The sequence below is a fragment of the Canis lupus genome, chromosome 14 (assembly GCF_011100685.1).
Source record: "Canis lupus familiaris isolate Mischka breed German Shepherd chromosome 14, alternate assembly UU_Cfam_GSD_1.0, whole genome shotgun sequence".
NCBI lineage: Eukaryota > Metazoa > Chordata > Mammalia > Carnivora > Canidae > Canis > Canis lupus.
In genome coordinates, this window is record NC_049235.1 from 36,057,146 (window position 1) to 36,081,312 (window position 24,167).

At 43.3% G+C, this 24,167-nt stretch overlaps 1 protein-coding gene across 2 annotated transcripts in view; it reads right to left on the reverse strand.

The window, feature by feature from the left end:
* Positions 1 to 310: 310 nt before the first annotated feature.
* RAPGEF5 (Rap guanine nucleotide exchange factor 5) overlaps positions 311 to 24,167 on the reverse strand; it is a 229,878-nt gene continuing 206,021 nt past the window's right edge. For both annotated transcript variants that reach the window (XM_038557080.1, XM_038557081.1), the window contains 6 exons: positions 21,280 to 21,370; positions 19,112 to 19,162; positions 18,212 to 18,299; positions 13,041 to 13,105; positions 8,147 to 8,201; positions 311 to 4,484 (listed from right to left, as the gene is read on the reverse strand). In XM_038557080.1, coding sequence (XP_038413008.1) covers positions 4,366 to 4,484; positions 8,147 to 8,201; positions 13,041 to 13,105; positions 18,212 to 18,299; positions 19,112 to 19,162; positions 21,280 to 21,370 — 469 coding nt within the window. In that variant the 3' untranslated portion in view covers positions 311 to 4,365. The remainder of the gene's footprint in view (positions 4,485 to 8,146; positions 8,202 to 13,040; positions 13,106 to 18,211; positions 18,300 to 19,111; positions 19,163 to 21,279; positions 21,371 to 24,167) is intronic.

The following is a 24,167-nucleotide window of genomic DNA, read 5'->3' on the forward strand; positions in this document are numbered from 1 at the left end:
CCTGAGGCCTAGAGCTTCCCTCAGTGTCTGGGTTGACAAGGAAGGGAGAGGTCCAGATCCCACTTGGAGTGCGGCGACACAGGGGACAGAACATGAGAATACTGAGGTCATTTCCCACAAAGGGTCTCAGGTTCTCCTACAGCTCCAGGCAGCCCTGGTGATTGAGGCCTCAGTGGCTGCCTAGGAACCTCTTCACCTACTGGTCACTCAACGAACTAATGATTTCTGGGTTCCAAACAGCAGGCCTGATCTGCTGCCAGGACACAGGCTGCGGAGCCCACAGACGCAGCAAGAAGCTACGAGGCACAAATAGTATCTTTAACATAATCTTATATTTGGAAAAGCGGGTTTTAAAAAACACTTGAAAATACAGGATAAGGTAACAATGACTCATATAAGTTTTCACCTTATATTGCTTGGCCATTTTTTTTTTTTTACATATAAATTATTGCTTACTAGCTTCGATAAATACACAGCACAGTCATATATACAGAAGCAGAAAGCACGACATAGGAGGAAGAAAATACTGTTAATGGCAATTCTGGTAATTCCACAAATGTTTCATATTTACCAGCTCGTATAATGGTGGAAAACTACTAAGTGTAGTCCCTGAGAAGTTAGGTAGACACCCTGATCGCGGGTTTTCTATCTTCTAATTGTTAACGCAAGCTGACAATGTCACAGCGGTCCTAATTAATAGTACATTAAAAGGCGAGAGTCCTTGCTTCAGGGCATCGGTTTCATCCCAGTATTTAATAACCGTGTAATACGAATACAATAAATAGGCTATGCAAATAAATATTACTCTGCTAAAAAACGTTTAGTATATACAGCTTTGCTTTATACAGTAGTACAATTTCATCTAACTTTTTGGCAATTTTTAAAAACTTTCCTTCCCCCTACTAGTTTTAAGCACAACGGCCCACTCATTAAAGTAATAAGCAGGCTGAAATTGTAAGGACATGTCTCTGAAGCATTTAAAAGAAACTCCATGTTAGACAACTGCAGTGGACCCGATCTGCCCCGTTTTAATGTTTGTGCCTAGTTTCCGAGCAGCTCGGGTCAGCTGTGCCATTTCAGAATGCGAGGTCCCACCTGTGGTGGATGCGACGGCCGGAGCAAGGCGGCGGGGCTGGGACCGGGGCCTGGTGAAGCCCAGCTCCAGGGACCAGAAGCCACCACCTCCCTCTTTCATGCAACCGTTTCTCTCTTCATAGGCTGGTCTACACAGCGCAACACCGTCTGCCCACCAACGCGGAGGCCTGGCTTTTTGCTTTCGCCCTCATTCTTGTGTATTCAGTGTACACTCCACCCAACTTGCTTGTGGACTGGGGGTGGGGGGTGTCCTAAGAAAATGAATTCATCTCAACATAATCAAAGATACTAAAATAAAGTGAATGTATGTCATAGCATTTTGCACTATAACCTTTTGGCAATTGTACGGATGATAACAAAAAGTACATTTTAAGATGTTGTAGCCTTTGGAGCATCTGCAAACACGTAGGGGAAAAAGTTTCAGAAAGGGTGCAGTTTTGCTCACAGGAACCTGTCCTGTGCTAACTCCTACGCAGGGCTGGTTGGCTGGAAGGCGGACGAATTCACATGCCCGCAGGACTGTCTGGAGGTTGTGCTGTAGCAGAAAGAAAGAAGCCTTCGAGAAGTGCTCGTGTGCCACTCGTGGAGGAAGGAGGAAAAACAGTTTTTCAGAGTGAATGGAGATTTTGTGCAACCACAAAAATTGAAGAGCTGGGGAGGAGCTTCGACACCTTTGTCCATCCTTCTGGCCAGAACAAAACCTATTCCAAAGAAGTGTGGGCAAATATTTGGAATGGGAATACAGCCCATCCTTCTTAATGGGGGGCCTCACTGTTGGACAGCCTGGCTTTGTAAGGGGAAGCTTCACGCTGAGCTACATAAATCTGGTTTCCAGGGTTTTGCCTTCAATTCTTGAGTTCCAGATTTGAGTCTTCACAGGGCTTCTGAAATTGGTGAGCTGCTGATGCTCGGGAAACCTCTGGAGACAGTTGTTCAATTTCAGAAAGACTTGGAAATTTTGACATTCAGAAGACAGAGATGAAGAAGCAAATGTAAACGAAACAAAATCCTCCCTTCCCTTCCTGCTGCTGCCCTGATAGCCACATGACCACGGCTGGAGGGACCTGTGGGCAGGCACCACATTCTCCCTGGCCTGCGACTACCTACACCGTGTGGAATACTGTCTACGCCATCAGAATGTGTTTAACTGTGATATATGCGTGGGTTCATTTGGCTGTGCACACGTCTGAATTGGGATCTAAGTAGCAGGTGCCAGGCTGAAATAGTTCTCCACTGAAAATTAGTCCTCAAGGGGTAACGTTCTGGTTGGAGCCATGGAGATCTAATGTGAACAGACATTTAAATGGTAAAACGTGGAGGCAATGTCCAAATGGCCTTACATGATTAGACTGGCCACGTGACCCTCAGCACAGAGAAAAGGCGAGAACACAGGTTTTTGTGCTATAAGCCCAAGCTTTCCCCAGTATTTGCCAAGGGGAGAGCTTTTCCCTTGATTCAGCCGTGAGAGGAGCCCATCTGCCCCGGTTCCAATGGCTCCCATCCCCTCCAGTGATCTCAGTCCGTTCCCCAGTAGCCTGGAGCTTGTCTTTATGTGCGCCAGCCCTGGGTGGTGCCTTTCTATAAAAACCCTGTTAGTTTTCAGGACTGAAGCTTTCCATGCTGGCACAGACTGAGTCTCTTTGAAAGTCCTACCAAAAATTTCTTCTATGTGGTTCCTTCCAGGGATCTATCTCTCAAGCTTGGTGTGGTTTCCAAGCCCAGGAAAACAGCAGTGCTAATTGCATGTCAGAAAGCACTAGACACTTCTCAGTCCTATGGTGCTGATGGGACAGGAGGAAGCATTCTGTGCAGACACCTGAGAGATGAACAGGCAGGAGTGCAGGGGAGTCACACTTGTGGGCAATAAACAGACAGGGTACATGAAGCATGGGCCCCTGTATTTTAGCAAAGCCACTGGCACCTCGCTGGCAGCGGCAGATTTTGCTGTTGGACCCACAGGCATGTTTCTGTTCATCTGAAGCTTGAGGAGAAACCCTCTAACCAGTTCTTTGAAATAACAAGAGGTTTTACTTACTGTAGGAGCCCCTCTCTCTAAGACTGAGAATTAAAAAATAGAGTAAAAGACTCTTGAGATGTTGGGGGGAACAAGAGACAAGTTATAGAAAGACTCCGTGCCTTGGTTAGAAGGTGGTTAGAAGGTGGACTGCAGGACCTTTAAAATCAGACATTCGTGTATTTTGGGGTTCTTATTTGCTGTAAGATGGGCAATTGCTAGTCACTACCTTACTCTTGTCTAAGGAGTGCTAAGTGCTAGTCACATCAAATCCCACTTACCCTCCCTGTGTTGGCTGTTACCACTCTATACTGAGGGCAGGGGAGCCTGCGGGAGGCATCATCAGGCATAAGGATGCAGACCTTTGACACTCGGTTACCTCAATAAATTGCTACTGAGTGCCTGTGGTTTTTCAAAAATCACATTGTTTCCAATGAGAAATGTGAATCTTTTTTGCATATGTAAAGAAAACCCCTGTAAACTAAACAGTGAGTCCATTTCTTACAGATTACGACTATTTTTCCTTATTGACAAAGCGACATAGTCTAGCTTGCCTATAGCTGCAAATCGGTGGTGGTGCAGAAACGCATTTCCCCTACAAGCCTACATTGATAAGTGATTGTGGATGCAACGAAATGCATGCCTTGACATTTCCCTTTTGGGTGCCAGCATGGATGCCAGCTGTGGGTCCTCACTAACTTCTTAGACACAAGGGGCTTTGGGTGATGTCACAGTTTGTATGGACAGTGGCCATTCCTTTTCCCTGGAAATCTAGAGATGTCATCACTGTCTTTAGGTGTTCACATGAGCTGCTGCTTTGAGAGCCTATAAACAGTAATCTACCACCAGGCAAAGTAAAACCCCTGTTTCATGCACACTTGTACTGAAGTATTTGGTCCCTGCAGGACAAGACACTCTCTCCTCTTGATGCTGGTACATCACAAAATCAAAACTGGGGTAGATGAACAATGCAGTCATAAGACACCAGACTTCTCCATTTCAAGAATGCTTCTGACTCTTCCTCTGCCTTCTTGTTCTGAGAGCAGCTTGGAGAGGCCTCTCCCCGTCTCTGGTGGCTGACATCACTTCCTGAGCACGCTTTGCTTGGCCTTCCTGTGTGCATCTTATGCTGATAAAACTCAGCAACTTCTTTTCTCACAGGAAAGCAATGTGCTCAGCACTGGCCCTCCCAGAGCTCAAAGTGTGGCCGTTACGGGGGAGGTGGGGGGGGGGGCGAGGTGGCGGGGTGGTGGGGCTCACACCCGAGGCTCGATCCTGTGTGACAGCTCAAACAAGGCCTGCTGGCTGTCAATGACATACAGGTGATTAACATAGGATTTTAACTCTTGGTGCTCCTTTGGAGACACGTCGCTTCCTGTTTTTTGGAGGAAAGAGAGATAGTCAATCTCATGGGAGCAGAAATGCTATTTCTACATGCCAGTAAAACCTCACATTAAGGCTTAGAGTACCTCTACCAGGTAGACTCCCAAGTCAGCATGCCACAGGGAGATCTTTATCCTGACAGTGTAGATGCTTTCCCAGCTCAGATTTGGTCCTCGGGTCAGGTAATTAAGCTGGCGAGGTATCTGCTTTACTGACATTTGTTTGTTTGTTTGTTTATTTATTTATTTATTTATTTATTTATTTATTCATTCATTCATTCATTCATTCATTCAGAGAGAGAGAGAGAGACAGAGAGAAGCAGAGACACAGGCAGAGGGAGAAGCAGGCTCCATGCAGGAATCCTGACGTGGGACTCGAGACCAGGTCCCTAGGATTACACCCTGGGCTGCAGGCAGCACTAAACCGCTGGGCCACCAGGGCTGCCCTGTTTTACTGACATTTCTATAATAGCATTTCTCACTAATGTTATATCAGAATGTAGTGACAGTGTTAGTATCTCCTCTCTACAGAATGGGAAATAGCACAGACACACAACAGGTAGGCGGCAGTGCAGGACTGGCACCCAGGCAGTGTGGCTAACGAGTTCATGTCTGAGGCCCCCATGTCCCAGCAACTGCCTGTCTAAATGACTTTCCCTGGCTCATTTTTTTTTTTTTTTTAAGATTTTATTTATTTATTCATGAGAAATACAGAGAGAGGCCGATACACAGGCAGAGGGAGAAGCAGGGTCCCTGCAGAGACAGGGTCCCTGCAGGGAGCCCAATATGGGACTCGATCCCGGGACTCCAGGATCACACCCTGGGCTGAAGGCAGGCGCTCAACCACTGAGCCACTCAGGGATCCCTTCCCTGGCTCTTCTATCTCAGTCTGGAATTATCAGAACTCACTGCTAATCTGGTCAATGCACAGACATGATTCATTGTTTGTTTTTACATGTTGTATGATTCCTTGGTGTCCTTACTTTTTGAGAAAATTAAAAAATTAAGTAATGGTTTGAATGAACAGGTATCACAGAACTGAACCTAAGGTATACCTAAGGGGCAGAGCAAGTTCCAAAAGGATGTGGATGGGCTAACGTCCACCCAACAAGGGACGAGGCGAGGGGGTTTCCACTCCCAAGCCCAGGGTGATTAAAAACCTGAAGGGCCACAAGCAGCTTTGGTGCCCTGTGAACACATATGTGCCATGCTGGGGACGGCGCTGATAAGGAGCTTGAGATAAAGTAGCCTAGACAATGGGGCAAGCCCACTTCCCGTAGTCGAAAACAAACACAATCCAAAAAAAAATCCCCCCAAACCTCAAGGCACTGGGAGCCTGACTAAACCACCATGGAGAGACAATGTCAAAGCGAGAGATGGTGACATCACATCCTCTGGCTTCACGGAATTTCAGATGGGAGCGGTGGGGGCCCACAGGAGGCTCAGCATTTTAATGCAGCCATTTTTTCTCTTGGTGAAATCCAATTTTTCCTCCTCTGTGTCAAATGTGTTTTATAATTTAAGGTTTAGATGTCATGGGTAGCTTGTGATTCTTAGGTTTAATGGCAAATGAGGATACCTGGTTTCAAAGACAAAGCACCGGGAGCTAAATTTTTTATCATCACACTTGTTTGGGAGTGACCAAAAAGTTGTATTATTCTAGAACATCTTCTCTGTAAGACACTGAGAGACTACTTTTGGTTTACTAAATATTGGTGTGGAAGCCATAATGGTACAAAGATAATTTTGTTGTTACTTTTTTTGACTTTAAGATGGCAGAATGAATGGCTCCAATCATGACAAGTGACACCTGCATGGCACTTCGTAATTTTTAAGTGGCTTGATTAACGTTATCTTATTTTATCCCTAAGGCTGACATGGGTTTACTAAGCCTATATAAACTGTCAAAATTGATTCCACTAATCCAGTCCCAAACCCAATTTTTAAAGATAGGTAAATATACAGCACAAAGAGTTATGCTTTGTGCTATGCAGACCTGCTCCCTGGTGATGGGTGGTTCAAGACAAGGTGGAGGCCACCAAGCCAGTATATATAACCTTCCCGCCCACACGTGCCGAGTCTCTTGGTCAGCGAGGCTGATGTCTTAGAATGAGCTGAGTAAAACCATAAATACTTGGGAAGCAAAGGAGGCTGAAAGGATTATAAACCCAACACTCAGCAACATTATGCTTGTCCATTTGGATGAATCTTCACAACAGTGTTACTACCACTGTTTCTACGGTAAGTGCACCTATTGTGTGCCCTGTGGAGGATTACATAAGCACATGTCAGGTGGTAGTGCCTGATGTAAGTATTTAAAAACGTAGGTATTGTATTTCTAACTCTCCCTTTCAAACAGAAACTTGGTAATTCATAAGGAATTTCCGTTGCTTTTTAGGGGACAATAATGCTAGTCAAGACCAGCCTGGACAGAAAAAAAATTCTTAAGAATACGTCCCTATCCAAAAGGAGGGGAACTGAGTGGGAAAAATTAGAGAGGGAGGCAAACCATGAGAGACTCTTAACTCTGAGAAATGAACAAAGGGTTGTGGAAGGGGAGGTGGGCGGGGGATGGGGTGACTGGCTGACAGGCACTAAGGTGGGAACTTGATGGGATGAGCACTGGGTTTTATAATACATATTGGCAAATCGAACTTCAATTAAAAAAAAAAAGAATATGCCCCTATCCTTAGGAAGGAGAACTTTGAGCTTTCTACTTTATAGGTACTTCTGTATTGTTGAAAAATTACTTTATAATGATGATGTTTTACTAAAAGTAAGTTTTATTTTAGTGGTCAGCTTTGATTTACCATTATTGAATTTCACTTTCTATATATTTTTTTTATTGCCCTTCTGATCTATAGAATCTGCACAAGGCAAAGAAAAGAGGACAGGTCAGGAAGGCAGGCAGGCTCGGTCTCTCTAATGGCCCAATGGGTTGACTCTCTGAGGCCCTGCTTTCTGCTCTGTACCCCAGCGTTCATGCTCTGCACGCACTCATCCCCAATACTGGTGTCAGGATGCCGTTGCCCATGTGTGAACACTCCTTGAACTCAACAAAGTTGATTCTTTCCTTCCTGCAATGTTCTAATGCTATTTAAGCATAGTGTAAATTATGCTTGAGGTTTAAAGGGAACACATACTCCTACATACATTAATCTCAGTGGGGAGTCCAGAGAAGTGCTCAGAAAAATACATTTTCAGTGAAAGGCAGCTCCAGACAGGAAGTTTTTGTTGGAGGGGAGTAAAGATTCTGGAGGGCTGCTTTAGGTACTTTTATAAACTGTATTCCTATTCCAGGAAGGCTCCCAGCAAAAAGATTAGGGACAGGGTCACCCTTGATAAACCCACTGGTAATTCTGAGCCCAGGGAAAGGAAATAGACTTTCTGGTCAGGGGGTTGGGGTGGGGAGCCTCTGATCATCTAAAGTCACTCTGTGCGGTGGAAACCTGTTGCCGAGAGAAGATAAAAATTTGCCTTATCTTGTCTTCGTCTGCATCCCAGGCATGCAGTGATGAAATGAAAAGAGACTACAGCATATGCATATTATACTTTATAATGTTTCAGCACATTCCCACCAAATACTCGGGACACGCTCACCATCTGTACCCATCTATGGTAGGCTGACATTCCGTGCCCGACTTCCAGTACTCACCGAACTGATTGGTCCTGCAGTGCCTCAGGGTCCGGACGGTGTCTGCAATCATGTGCTGGAAGGTAGAGCAGGAAAGTTATCAATGGAAGGGTCATAAGAGGTGCTGCCAGACAAGGGGTGCCCGATGGGATGGAAGGATTTGACACCCTTGGCCACAAATGGAAGAGCTGGGTTTGGAACTGGACTTCACTTTAATTGGGAATACTAAGCTTGGATTACGAAAAGGATAGTCAGTCTTTGTCTATAGAAACAGTGCTCCCAAACCTGGCTGCACGGATTGACTGAGCTCTGGGTTTCCACGTGCCATGGATTCTAACAACCCATTGTTTATACCGGGTAAAGAAAAAAAGCCCTCCCTCCCCAGTCTACCTATCTGAATCTGCTTAGGCTTTTCCCTTCTGAATCTGGGAGGCTTCTGTGGACCAGTATATATTGGCCTGTGTGGTGATCACTGCTCTGGATCTTTGCGCCTCCTCTAGGCCAGGTGCCATGTGATGGCTCTGCATGTCCAGTGCCTGCCATAGGTCACATAGTGACTTGCACGGGCTGAGTGCAGGGAGGAATGTTGGTGGCATCAGACACTCATGTATCTCAAATCCGGACAGGAGATGAGATGACACAAGAGGCAAATATTTTCTAAAACACCAATATCCTTACAGAGACCGTTTTCTGTTTGTGATTTATATTCCCTCCCACGGCCTTCAGGATTTTGCTTTAATTTCTTTCTTTGAAGTTCTCATTGATCTCCAGGCAAAAGTCTTCTTGACCTCGTGGCTTCCTTTGATAAGATCCTATCAGCTCACACTTGGAGACCTCCTACAGTCTTCTTGCTATCTTGTTTTTAGTTTTCCAGCATGAAGGAGAAAGACAGCATTTAGGACAGCACCATTCTCCACTACTGTTCCTCCCCTATGGTTGCCAGAATAACTTCCAAACACTGTTGCTATCATGTTCTAGTCCTCTGGAAAATCCACAATGTCTTTCTAATTTGCTTCATCTCAAAACCCAAACATTATCCTATTACTCAGGAATCAACATTATTCATTATCTGGTCCTCCAAAATTCCCCAAATGTGTCATCATCTTTCAGGTCCTGCTGTACACACCAGGCAAAGACTTGCCCATATACAACAAGCCCTCAATGAATGCTTGCTAAAAGAATAACATTAGTACAAAAAAATTTTTTTTTACTTATTATCCATCAGAACTATAGAAACTTTATTTGAACATGACCTACTTATTAAATTGTCCTCCACTGTATTTCTACTCAATATGGAAAATTAAATAGGACAGTGATTAGAGCAGTAGATCAAACTGCCTTTGTAAAGGAAATGAGACGTGACTCATGTCTGTGAATGTATTGTTACGTTTCCTTCCCCAAGTCTGACCATTATTCCCAGGGCAGGTTTCTTGTTCTAAGCAATGGCGTCACACTGATTTCTATCGTGTGCCATTCGTGTGGCTCACAGGAGCCCTGGGCGGATGCAAGGTTGAGTACTGAGCAACACAGTGAAGCCTGAGCCCTGGCCCTCATCTTCAGGCTTCCCAAAAGGGGAAGGGGGAAGATATGGTAAAGGATGATGCTCTCAACATGGAGGAGTCAAGAGGAGAAAGACAGAAAGCCTGTGTTTCTTCATTATTTAATAGTTGGGGGCTGAAATGTTTAGAGCTGCTGAGACAGCAGAGGGCACAATGGACATCTTATTAGACCCAGCGTGCGCTTCTGGGCCTTTGTAGTATTGAACTTAATGTGTTGGCCTGTATCAGCCAGATAAAGAGAATCCACTGAATTATTTGCTGGCTGACTTCAGCCAATATCCATCATGAGGAATTGGCTTCTCACCAGTTAATTCAGTTAGGTTCTATTGGTTCATTATTGTGAAAGATGATCCTGTTTTAGCTTAAGTGAAACTCTGTCCCTTGCTGAGAAATATCCCTTCAAAATACTGACTCTATCAGGAAATTCAGTTTCATTCTCCAGCATCCAACTGTAATACAGGGCTATGTATAATGTAAAACAGATTTCTGTCCTTTGAAAAAATGTAAATTCACCCAGTCTTCTCTGTGCAAGGAGAGGGTCAGCACAAGGTGGGCTGCATCTTAAGTGCCAACCACTTTGAAGACCAGGAACTCTCCAATATTACCAAATCTGCTCTCTTTAGAAATGCTGTGCTAGTAAGCACCTGATGGATGCGTGTGGGTGCTATGGACCATGGTGTGCATGTATAATTGCATTATTTTCTGTCTTTTAAAATTTTAATTTTATTATTTATTTTTATTTTTTTTAAAAGATTTTAGACACAGAGAATGAAAGGCAGAGACACAGGCAGAGGGAGAAGCAGGCTCCATGCAGAGAGCCTGACGTGGGACTGGATCCAGGGTCTCCAGGATCACGCCCTGGGCTGCAGGCGGCGCTAAACCGCTGTGCCACCGGGGCTGCCCCTCTGTCTTTTTTTTAAATAAAGTTCTCTTCAGGAATTTAAATTTTTAAAGAGAATATGATGACTTATGTATGCCCTGTTATTTCCTTAAACCATCTTAAAGGATTAAGGGGTACAGTTATTGACTCTAACAGAAGTACTATTTGTTAGACTTTGCTTCTGAAGTCTTGACACATCAGAAAGCAAGACCCTAGACTATATCAGCTGCATTGAATGTTGGAGAAAACAGGGGAAGCCAGAGATGCTGGTCAGAATGAGAAGGAGGGAGGGCTGCAGGGATCTTTCCATTGCTCTTTCCCATCTGTGCCTTTATTGAATTGTTCTATCCCTTTGGTGGCACCATGTGAGGGGCAGTAACACAATGCACTCAACCAAACCACTGATTCACTTGTGGGAGGAGGTCATCTGCCAGTCTGCCCTTAACAAGAGACAACAGTCAGCTGATAAAGAGTACACCTGTTATCCCATATCCCCAACTCAGAGGGAAACTAACCGGACCTTTAGAGGGAATTCTACTCAGTGTGACACACCTCACCCTACATCTTCACACACACTCTCCAACACTTGTCAGGCACTCTTAACCAGATGTGCTGGTCAGGATCTGAAGAAGATATTGATTAAAAGACTTCATCTGCCCCAAATCATTTCCTTAATATCAAGCACTGGGGATGAATCTACCTAGGGTCTAGAATGTTAGTACCTATAGCCTTTGGTTACAAAGAGGTGCCCTGTGATCTTCAGAACATGACACAGTGATGTAGAACAAATCTCTAAAGAAAAAACCCCACTTTAAATAACCATTCCTGGCTATGTTGGTTTGACTGTAGACTGAAAAACTGAGCTCTGATTCCAAAGCACTTAGTGCTGAGGGACTTGAAAAGTTATAGACACGTCCACTTTAAAAATAACTGAGCACAGGAGCGCATGGGTGGCTCAGACAGTTAAGTGTCCGGCTCTTAGTTTTGACTCAGGTCATGATCTCAGGATTGTGAGACTGAGCACCGCACAGGGCTCGATTGAGATTTTTTCTCTGCCTCCCCTGCTTGCATGCTCTTTCTAAAAAATAAATAATTTTAAAAAATGGGCACAAAGGGGCAGCCCGGTGGCTCAGCGGTTTAGCGCTGCCTTCAGCCCGGGATCGAGTCCCACATCAGGCTCCCTGCATGGAGCCTGCTTCTCCCTCTGCCTGTGTCTCTGCCTCTTTCTCTCTCTCTCTCTGTGTCTCTCATGAATAAATAAATAAAATCTTAAAAAAAAATGGGCATAAACTTATCATCCTCAAGTGATTAAAGTGGAACTATAAGATATTAAGATGTCTCCCAGACTCTAGGTGCTTGGGTTTTCAAGTTGCACACTGGCCTTCTGCTGCCTTATTCTATGTGTGGCAAGTTAACCTGATGGTACGAGCAGCGCACTTAATGAGGCAAAGGTCAGATGCCACATATTGCTTGGACTCATCAGTTTCAACTATTCTTTGGTCATTGTCTACGACCCCCACCTCACTCAACCTGCTCGCACAGACCTGACCTAGTCTCACAGGGAACCGGGGTGTCAGTTCCCTCAAAGAGTTCACACAGATCCATTATGATCACTGATTAGGTCACTCACAGGTCAGGATCTATGGACAGGGGTCACTGGTATCATCTTTAACTATGAAGGAGAGTCTAATCTAGGACACCTAAGGTCCATTTGTCAGATCCATTCCTGTAGTCACCTGGGTCTCTTTGGAGCACTCCTATTTTACACTTGGCTCAGTTCTTACAGGCAACTCTGCTGCCCTCAGCCAGTCAGAAAGACTAGAAGGAGCCTGTGACATGAGGAACTATCTGCGAAGGTCCTAGAAATAATTCAGGAAGAGGCACTTCGGTGATTGGTGAGTTAGGATCGACTGGGAACATTTCACTTGTGAGCAGGGGGGCACTATGCCAGAGCTGCCATCTCCACAGTGGTATAGGTGTTCACAGGCTGAGAGAGGGATGGTATTCCAGAACCCCTGCCCCCCCTACAAATTCCACCTACACATATGAGTGGGGAGTTCTGGAGATTAACTCCTCTCTGCAGAAGGAGAGCTCTCTCCTGTGCCTTGGAAGCAGTGCACACTGACATAGAGCGATGCCTCTCTCAAGTAGTCAAGCCTAACCTCTTGACAGAAACTTATAGTTTTATTTCTGGCTCAGTAACACACACTCGACCTCTGATGTTAGTCTAATGAAGTTCCATTTCCGACCTTAAAAAGCAGATTTTTGCATTTGGTTCTCAAAACCTTTCTAGCACACTTATTTTTAACTGGAATACATTTTGTTGACAATGCGTAATATGCATAAAATAAGCTCCTGGAAACCACCATGCATTCAAAGGAGAAAAGTGCTTAAGCCATTTGTTCCTTGGAGTAAGAAAGAAAAGCACACACTTTCCCTCCAGGGGGAAAAGAGAGAAATAATGAAATTTACATACCAGTTTTTCAAAATTGACAAGATTATCCAAAAATGTTTTATTTCCTTCATGAATAAATGTTACATCTGAAAATTAAAGACAAAAAGATATATGTGCCATTAGGAATGGATCATGAGTCAGGGCTAAGGAGGGCTAGATGGCAATGCAACTTATTCATTTTTCTTAAACATTGTCCATTATTCCACACATATGACAAGGCAACTTGAAACTGAATCCATATGGTATTTACTGTGAAAAGGCATAATTTATGTGTGTGTGTGGGAAGATAACATAAATTCAATTCTATATTTTGTGCTTTACAGTGAAGCGTTTGACTTCAACCTGTTAATATAAGCTAACACTATTGTATAACTTAACCAGTCCATTTGGTTTTTAGGCCAGAACATTGAATAGAAAAGAACTAAATAGCCAGGAAAAAAAGAATTTTAATATCTATGTGTTTGCTTTTTAACAATCCCTGGCAAAATATATAGGGCCTGCTTTACCTAAAGCATTAAAAGGTCTAGATTCAGATGTTTAGATTTTTGGATACCAAAACCAGTGCCTGATTGTGTATTCGAAGTGAGGAAAGGGACAGATCAGAGAATGGCAAAGCTTCTGGCCCTTTTACACAGGTGCAAGAAAGCATCACTGACGAAAAGAACACAAGGAGAGTAGGATAACACAAGGAGAGTAGGATGAAAGTACATTTCCAAAAAAAAAAAAAAAGTACATTTCCAGAGGAAGGAAGACTAGCATTTGGTTCGAGCCTCCCTACATTTCAAGTGACAGAAGATATTCAAGGAAAAAAAACCTCGTTTTGGTTGCAAAAAAACCAGGAGTGCCGCCTCAAGAGAAAGGGATTTGGGAATTAGTTATAATAATGACAGCAGCTGAAAGCTCAGGGAGTGGGTGACTCATAAAAACTCAGATCAGAGGGTCAAGGACTAAGCAGGAGGGAATCCTCCCAGACAAGAATCAAAGTAAGAAATACACTACAGTTCAAAGACCCTGCAAAAAGTCATGTTAGATCACAAACATGAGGGGTGAACCAAATGAAAATTATCTTGTTAAAATAACCTGACATGAAAGAGGGAAAAGAACAGCTTAAGATTCCTATAAATAGAAAGGGAAAGCATTTGCATCTAATCAAGACTTTCACTCTGCTGGTCCCTATGGGGCAATTATGAGCTCGGTGCTCTGGAAACTTGCCTACAACGCATTTGGCCGCTGAGCTTTGACTGCCCATCAGGGGGCGACACAATACCCTGATCCAAACCATCCTCAAAGCATCCCTTACATACAGCTTCCAGCACTGGCTGCAAAGTTTTCCTAAGCTTTCTTTCTCTTTCTCTGAAACTGATGTTCTAACAGGAAAACAAGTCACAATTACACAGTCGTCTGACAAACTCTGGATATTATCTTTCATGGCTTTGCTTTCAGAGAAGAACTACAAGGTTGCATTTTGTGTCATAAAATTTAGAAGAGTAGTCCTGGGGCCCCTGGCTGGCACAGTCATGAGGATGCAACTCCTGACCTCAGTGTTTTAAGCTGGAATCCCACACTGTGTGTAAAGATACTTAAAAAATAAAAAAATCTTGGGGTGCCTGGGTGGCCTAGTTGGTTAAGTGGCCAATTTGGTTTTGGCTGGGATCATAGTCTCAGGGAGCTGGGATCCAGCCAGCACCGGGCTCCACGCTCACTGTGGAGTCAGCTTCAGGACTCCCTCTCACTCTGCCTTTCCCCCTACTTGCGCACACGCTTTCTAAAATAATCTTTAAAAAAAAATCTTGTAAGAGAGTAGTTGACACAGTTAACTTTTACTCTTTTTGTTTGGCAAATGAACACTGTGTGCACTCTATCTACATCACACACCACCTAAAAGCCTAGTCTCCCCTAACTCCCTGAGACCTTAGGTCACAAACTCCATGAGTCACCTGGTCCGTTTCCCCCAGTGTTACATTACTGTCATCCTCTCTCTGTGTTCCCAATGATAATGATGAAGAGTCATGACAATAATGGCACATATCTTTATTAATAGCATAAGACATGGCATTAACAAAAGACTGTAAGGTAAAGCCCTAGCAGGACAGAATGTGAAGAAAATGTGAGCCAAAGAACATGCACAACTGGCCCATGATCAGAGCTCTCTTCTTCTCAGCCAGGATTCAAATTCAGGGACCCGGGTTCCTCTCACCATTGTGCCTCTCTGGGAGCTCAAGCTGAATGGACTTGGGCATTTCTTACAGCCTACTATATAGTTGTCTTGCCAGAAATTTGGCACGTAGAGTGTGTCTGCAACACTCAAGTCTTCCCTTGGTGGCTCCCTCTCTTCCCTCCAGCCTGAGGTCTCTTCTCTTCTCTGGTGGTTGGTGGTCTCATTTAACCCCAACACTCAAGGGCTTGGAGGTCAGGCTGATGCTGGCATAAGAATAAAGCAGGCAAGGTGCTCTTGGTCAGGTGGGAAGGAGAGAGGGGCTGGAAGGGGCTGGAAGGGGCTGGAAGGGGCTGGCACCCAGAAGGAGCTTCAAGTGGCTGGAGGTTTGACATGCATGAATGGCAGGTGTGTGATGAGGAAGGCTTGAGAGAGAGGCCAATAAACGGAAGGGAAGGAGGAGGGAGGGAGGGAGGGAGGGAGGAAGGAAGGATGAAAGAGAAATCTGGGATCTCATTTATTCCTGGGCTGTGAGCAGGCTCACCAGGCTGAGTGAGGGAAATGAGCACCGGACACTTTCCAAACTCTTCCTATAATAGAACTACTGGATGAAATGCTTCCATGTGGAGATGGCAAGTGAGAGAGGAGGAAGAAATACACAAGCACCCTAACATTCCTTTTATTTACCCGTGCAAATCTGTAATAATCATCTGGGCTCTGAGAGACACACAACTCACCAGAGGACCTCACTTAACCTTCCCACACCTGCTCATATTCACTCTACTGGAAAGGGCTACATCTCCAAAAACACTGTGTGATACACACTGTTCAGCCGCTTCGGACTTTAGCTCAGCTGGATCATTTCCCTACATTTATGTAGGGTTTCCCATTCATCCTCTTTCTGAATGGATGCCGCACCACAGCAGGGGGGAAGCTAAATCAAAAGGCAAGAATTGAACCGGGAAACAGGAAAGCTGACGCCGGAAGGATCCTCAGGTTAGGCACTCACTTGATAATCGGCATTCTTACTGGGAACTGACTGTCTCACAAAAAATGGAAATGTGGGAGGCCTAATCCTTCTTAACACCCAAGGAGCTCAACCCAAAGTGAGAGGCGCAAGGGGAGGGTTTTCATTAAAAGATTGGTTGTCCGAAAGCAGTTTACCATAACTTTAAAAATTTTTTGCAATTAAAAAACTCCAAATTAATTCCAAAATGTTTTGTTTCAGGCATGATATAGACACACTGTAAATTTTCACCCCATATTTCTTTGGAAATTATTTCAGAGAAAAATGATAACTTTAAATACAATAAAGCACTAATGATGTTTTTTTCATAATGACAAAATATTTTAAAAGGAAAACTAAGTGCTTATTTAAACTCAAGAAAGCTCCTAATGAAAAAAAGAAAAATATTTACTAGACTATATGACCGAATGTATTTTCAGTAGTAAAAAGGGAAATTTATTTTGCTGCCAACAAAGAGGTCTAGATAAACTCAGTAGAGCAGAAAATTGCATCCAAGCTAAGATGTAAGTGTGAGACACTTGACTGCATTAAATATTTTTTTGGGGAAAATCACGAATATACAGTAAAAAGCACTGCTCATACCTACTTAAGCTCAAGGGACATTGTCAACTAATTTCTCATTACCTTAACATTTTTTGTTTCAAAATTTTTTCTGCTTAAAATTAATTCCTTTCCCAGATCTGTCCTCATTTCCTATACGTGTCTGAAAGATTCTAAGTGTTATTTCCCACCTGCCACCCTGCACTCTCCAGATGAAGATGTTTTATTTTGCAAATAAAAATCTTAAGCCTGAATAAACTTTTAAATTGTTATTTTGGCATCATAATCTCTCCCTATTTCATCCATTTACATTTAGCAGAATCTTTTCAGCTTGAACGAAGCATCTCCATGCCTCTCAGTTGTGCTAATATGGTATTGTTTCAGGAAGATTCTTGCTTTGTACTAGATGCAGGATAGATGAGGAGCTGCAGGGACCACAGCAACTCAGTAATTCTCTAAAGCTCTGGTTGTCCTAGAGAGAAGCCCAGGAGGGAGTATCAGAGTTACTGCCAGTGGGAGTAGCAATGGGGGAGGGATGGAGTGCAGTGTGTATGGGGAGAATGGCTGAGCCATACAGCAATAGGGCTCCTGGGAAGCTCATTTCCAGAATCACATTTATGAGTCCAGTTATTGGGGCCAGACTCAGCAGAAGTTACAAGCCTCTGAATGGTGGAGGCTATATAAAAAATTATTCCTATAAAATCCCTTGGAAAGAATCAAAATATGACCAAGAAAAATGATCAAATCTTTTTCCTAGAAAGCACAGACGTAGGATATATACTGAATGTTAGCAGCATAGGCCAGATTAAAAAGAACTTCCTTTTAATTAACCCTCTTAGTTTGAAAGAGACCACTGAGATCTCATTAGCAAACTTAACTAACATGTTTCTGGATGAATTATTTGGTGCTCTGCAGAAGAGAAGTCCGTTGGACTGACTACCTTGCAGTTGTCACATACTTTCCCAAATGGATGCCACTCCTGGAAAGAAGACAGTACATTCTCCACCAATAATTTTCCTACACTATATTGCTGGGCTTGACCACAGGTATTTCTCAGCAGTCTGGTAGGTTAGCTCTCTGAAATTTAAGTTGCAAACACAGAGCATGTTCACTGTTTGGGTTCTTTATCCCAGCCTTATTCCTGGTTGACTTCAGCGGATGGTAAACTCCAAGAAAATAAGATGGCACTTAGAAGCAGAGCAAAATAAAAACATAAGTTTCCAGGGCCAAGTTCTGTGAATCAGGTGAATGCTTTGGTATATCTCAAATACAATTAAGTAATTCAGCTACTTCAGAAATAATTGAGCATTTGAAGAATAATCACAAGAAAAGACCATTAGGTCCTAATGTCAAAATTACTCTACAGAAATATACTGAGAATCCTTTTTTTTTTTTTTTTGGCTCTGTACAGTTAGAGTGATACATTTCTGAAGATGGAATTGGAAAGCATAAAAGATAGAAAATTGTTACCTTTAAGCAACAGAGGCATGAATGGGATTTTGGGTGGTTTCATCTTTTTGAATGCATCTCTGTAGGCTTTGTGATTCAGGGAAGGATCCTGACAAACCAAGCAGATTACAAAGAGAAAGAAAAATCAATGTGCTATAGAAACAATTCTAAATCCACTTTTGCTATACAATTTGAACATGATTTAGATATCGAGAGGTTCTTCCTCAGAACAAAGTAGATAAAGGTTTCCTAGGAGAATAAACTCACTAAATTAGGGCAGGAAATGTAGGCAATGAATAAAAGTCAACTTATTGGTTTACAATAATGGGAACTGACTGCAAAAGAGAGGTACCTTTTGATTGCCCTATTATTTTCCTCAAATAGGTTCTTTAAGTACAGTTTCCTCTGCATAATTTCTATCACAGGGTAACCCCAAAGTCTTTTGTTAGGTACACTGCAAAGAAAAACCTCTCTCATAAGGCATAAACAATGTATAGAAAATAAGAGAACACGGTTTTGTTGTGTTCTGAACAGCAACTATACATTAAAAAAAATCTAAACCTAAGAAACAGGAAAAAGAAGAATGAGAAAAGAATCATGCATGAGACATGGACTGCACAGTCACTGTATACCAATTGACACTGTAGGCTTTGAAAGGGACTAAGGGACTATACACTTAGAAATCTGCATTCTGGAAATCACATCAGAAGGGCCATTCTCACTACCTTTCTCCATGGAGAGGAAGAAGCATTAACTGGCAACTTCTTCACTCCAGTAAGTAAAGCTACATTTTCATGTACAAGTGATCCAGCCTAAGCTACCAGACACGGTAGAGTGTGGGTCCTGGCCACTGCAAACTAGGAAGAAATGTGGCACTGTCCATAAATTTGAAGAGTAAGTCCCGTTTGGCTCACTACTTACTGTTAAGCTTTCAAGTTCAGAGAAAAGTTTCTTAAACTTCCCAGGGATTTTCTAAAATCAAACAAACAAAACACAAAAAAGGAAAAGGTCAGAGAAGTCAGTTACGTTCAGAGGCAATAAGAGGGGAATGTTTATGAAGCTGTGCTTCCACATGTCACATTTCTGAACATAAATACCTCTATCATTTGGTTCTACCCTGCCTGCTTTTCACTGTGCAACCTTCATCGTTCCTTAATATGACATGCTTTGGGAATGTGGCTAAAAACAGTTTAAAATAAGTAAAGGCTAAATGACTCAGAATCTAACTGGTTAGACATTCCACACAATGGTGACTTTTTAATACAAACTTGGATTTCAGTTGCATGTCTCACTTTTGGTGAATGCTCTCGTCTTCTCGCATGGACTTGCTGAGTGGGAAATAGTGCTACAGGCTGGCTTTGTTGTTGTTGTTGCTTAAATGATATAACTGTGTTTCACAGTGGAGGGCTAATGGTGAAAGACCATAAAAACCCTAAGTGACAAAGCCTGCACAGCAACAGTAGGATAGCTGAATCGCAAAGATCACCCACATCAATAGGCGGCATGGAAAGTCAGGGAGGGTGGAAATGGCAAGCCCTCCTGAGTGGTCAGTTGGTCTGAATTTGAATTCTGATTCTGCCCGTTTCTAGCTGGGTAGTTAGGTGGGACTCTCCCCTTGCCCTCCTGCGGTCCACCTGCAATTGGCTCCAGACCTCCTTCATCCCCACACACTCTGTTCTAACTGGTCTGGCCCATTTCCTATCAGCTGTGGCACAGATGCAGGGCCCTGCACATAGCAGGCAGTCTACACGTCCATGAAATGCATGCTGTTTGAATTTAACTGAATTATTTCTCCTCTCAATTCCTGCAAATCAAGGCTTCTTTGCTGGTTTAATTCAAATTCCACTCTCCCTCCACCCTTGCTGGCCATTTGTTTCCCTCCGGCCCTGATCAATTGTGGCATTTGTTGTTCGCCCCCTTTCATCTTAGGCTGCGCATGCAGGTCTTGTTTGCTTAACCGGGGCAGGCAGGTCTTTCGTTTCTTTTCTTTTGCACTCCTTCTGGGAGCAGGGGCCCTGACCCTCAGGTCACCACCATGCATGGCCCCTGATGAAAAGAAAGTGAGTCACTAAGATGCTCAGAGCCCTGTGTTGACATCTCAAGTAAGAAAAAAAGAGAGCTGGCCTATCTAGCAGGAGTCAGAATCGGGAACCATGAAGACAATGGAGTAGTGACAGGAGCTGAATCTGAGAGCACTGGAGAGAAGCTCAGGAGACCACACGAGCCATATGCGGGTCAGGATCATATGGGAGAAGCCTCAAAGGTGAAAGAGAAAGGATGGGAGAGAGAAATGGTTCACGCAACGAGGTAGCTGTTCAGTGGAGAACAGAGAAAGAGAAACAAACAGAAGCCCAAAGAAAGAAGGTGATAGGGCCGAGGGTGAGGCCATACTCAGGGACACCCTGCTTTCAGTTCTTCCCACATATGCCCTTAGAGTCTATGCCCCAGAACTTGGGTTAACTTGAGTGTGCTTCTCCATCTTAGAACTCAGGTGGCTTTCATCAGGCAACACAGACAGCAGCAGAGCCTGGACTTGGGAGGCCTGAAACTTAGCATTTTGAGGGCCCTCTTTGGAAAAAAAGATTACAAAATTATTTCTGCAAATTTTACAAAGATATACATCATCCATGTGAGCACACTGCAAGATAGAGGCCTGGAAGCTTACATTCATTAGCATCTCAGCAAATTTGCTTCTGGACACATGTCACCACTTTTGAAAGGACCAACATGGGACTGTAACAACAGTGTCATGGCAGCAGAGCAGAAAACAAATTCTAGCTTTGGAGCATTTTATAATTTTTATCTCTTTCATACACACACACACACACAAATACCCATATGTTATACATATGAAAAATATGTTTTATATATATTTTATATAAATAATAGAACCATTTTGAAGACCATTTGATCAAGAGTCCAACTTGACACATTCATTTTTAACTTCTTTTCCTCTAGTAGTATTTGTCTCATTTAAACCATTTAAATCAATTTATTTTAAAGGACTTTTACTGGAACATTTCCTGTTCAGTTTTATTTATCCCTACACCCCACTCCCCTATCCACATGAACCCCTAAGGCTTACTTACCTCCCAGGTCTGTGACAGCCGGCTGACAGAAGCAGTGTTGAGACCCATCACAATAGCGAAGAAGGAATTCAGGTTTCTCTGGGCTTTGCAGCTACAGAATAAAAAAAGCACAAGGTACTTGGAGCCACGTCCTTTTGCCAAATGACCGCAAAAGACTGAGCTGGAAAGACTCTCCTAGGCCACAGAGTTCAACGTCCAGGGCAGTGCTGAACTCTGCTCCATGGCTCACACACATTGAGTGCTTCTCTGTGTGTGCGTGTGTGTGTGTGCGTGCGCGCGTGTGTGGCGGGTGGTATCCCCTTCACCGTTCCTAACACAGGTAACATATTCCGTTCTTACTTCTAGGAAAAGATCTGTGCTCCTGACACCCTCTGGACACCTCAAAAGATTCCTCCTTTTTAAAAAAATCTATTTTGGATGACGCATTTACAACTTTAACAGAAAACTCTTGAATTCACGTTTCTTTATATATAGCATACTCTCCTTCCAACAGCCCTCTTGTCCCATCTCTTTACTCAGGACGCTGTCATTATGTTTCACAGACAAGCCCCTCTCACCTCACTTGTCCAAGCTCCTCCTCTCATGACACAGCATTTTCTTTGCTATCAACAATATAGCTATTATATTATGTATCTATGTAAAATATGGCCTGTATTGTGGGGATACTGTCCTACATTTCTCATTTAAAGGAAAAAAGGAGGAAATAAAATGCAAAATAAAATCACATTGAGCTCCCTACACTCTGTAAGCTTATCTGTTCTGTATCATGTCAATCATGTCCTTCAACTCAACTGGTCAAAATTCCAATGATTTTCAAAGCCTGCAGAACAGGCTCGGCCTCCCAGGTCAGCCAGGACAGCCTGTGAGTTCCAGACTCCTTTTACTGGGGCCGTATTAAGAAAATCACTTTTTTGGCATCCCTGACCCAAGTTTTTAAAATTAAGAAATTACTCTAACTTGATAAATATGAAGAAATATACAAGTGCTCAACAGTAAGTTGGTACATAAAAAGTACCCAGTGTTGATGAGCGCAGCTTGTGCCTGATGCCACCTTTTCCACCACATCTCCACCAGGGTCTCGAATGGAACTGATGTATATGCAACTCTGAGTCCTGCTTTTTCAGGACTGTGTTGCAGTGTGTATTATGAATTCTTCACTATCATCATTAATGGTTATATGACTTCGTCAAAAACATACATGATTTGTTTACTCGTTCCCCTATTGTTAACATTTAAGTTCTCAATTCAATTCAACACAATACAGAATGCTACAATGAGTGTCTTAATGTATAAAACTTCTTTAACTGAGTTTATGGTTCTTTAAGTTAGACATTTAGTCATTACATCACTGGTCAAAAGCGATCTTGATGTTAAAGGTTCTCAACATGTATTAAAAACTGTCCCCAGTGGCGGAAGTTATATATGAAAGCATCTAGTTGAGAACCAGGGGAATGGATGAGGCTGTTTTAGGACTACCATACACAGCTGGCTGTGCCCTGGCAGGTCCTCCCTAAGTGGCCTGTCCTTGTGCCAGCCTCGTGGGCTAGCTACTGGGCTCCAGGTCCCAACAGGTCCCACCAGGGAGCCAGGGGAAAGTTCTACCTCTATTACCAGTGGAACCTGGAAAGGCACTGCTGCCTCCATACCTAGGGTCCAATGTATCTGGGGCAGGCACTGTGCTGCAGGCCCCTTACTGCTGAGTCTCCACAGGCACGGGCTGTGCCTCTCCTAGTCTTCCTTGCCTGGCTTCTGGCCAGGCCTGCAGCTCTGCAGTTGGCAAGAGGACCCAAAACTTAGTCTAACTGGCCCCTTCATCTGGTTTCCACCGACTCTCTGCTGGGTGGACGCTGCTTGGTATATTCCATGAATAAATAAAGATGCCTTCTGGCCAATGATTTAGAAACCCACGTGTTCTTATGAATTGTTGGTGACTAAAGGCATTAATACTTTTTTGTTTTTTGTTTTGTTTTGTTTTTTTTTGCATCAATACTTTGACTCTGCTTCCCTTGTGTTATTTACTTCCCTCAGTCTACCCTTTCTGTGTCGTCACACCCCTGGAAAGTTCACACTGGCCAGAAGAAATGTGAGCCAGCGCCATTGCTTGGTATGCTGATTTGAGGTGCAGGTTCCTCTGTGGAGAGGGCCCCGTGGTCCAGAGAACTGTCTCACCCTTAGGCCACAAGTACCTCCATGGGAGGCTGTCTCTTACTCTCAAGTCCTCCTATTTAGTACATGATGGAAGCTCCGTGGTCCTGTGATTCCTCACTAGACGTTAGGTTCCTTATAGGTAGAGTATATGTCCATTCCATTTTTGTATCCCGCCCATCACCCAAATGCCTAGTATATAGCAAGCCTTTCAGATAGCATTTGCTGGAGTTGAAAACAAGACATTTTGGGGAAATGGTTTTATTATTACCCATTGTAAACAGATTTATTATTCTTTTTTTTTAATTTGGCATAATTTATTTGTCTGGAATCTTCAAATTCTTATCTTTTTATCGTTTAGCTCCCATGAACGATTTTCCTGGCCCAGATCTCTTTTTTAGTCATATTTACAATTAAAAAAAAAAAGCACATACCTAATGTCTGAATCTGTAAAGAGAAAAAATCATTTCTCTAGAAGACAAAGTGATAGAGTATAAATATTGGATACTAAACTGGTCTGGAATCCTTTGTTACCAAGATTCATTCATTCCATGATAAGAACAGACTGACACTGAAACATTCCAGTTTAGCAAACACTCCTTTGTCTGTGTGAGGAAATAAACTCCACTCAAACCACAGAGGTGGGGGATGGGGATGGTGAGAAGGAAAGGAAACATGAATATGCAAATAGATGCCTTAGGCAGGGGAGACACTTCATGATCATGGAAATTACTATTTTCCCT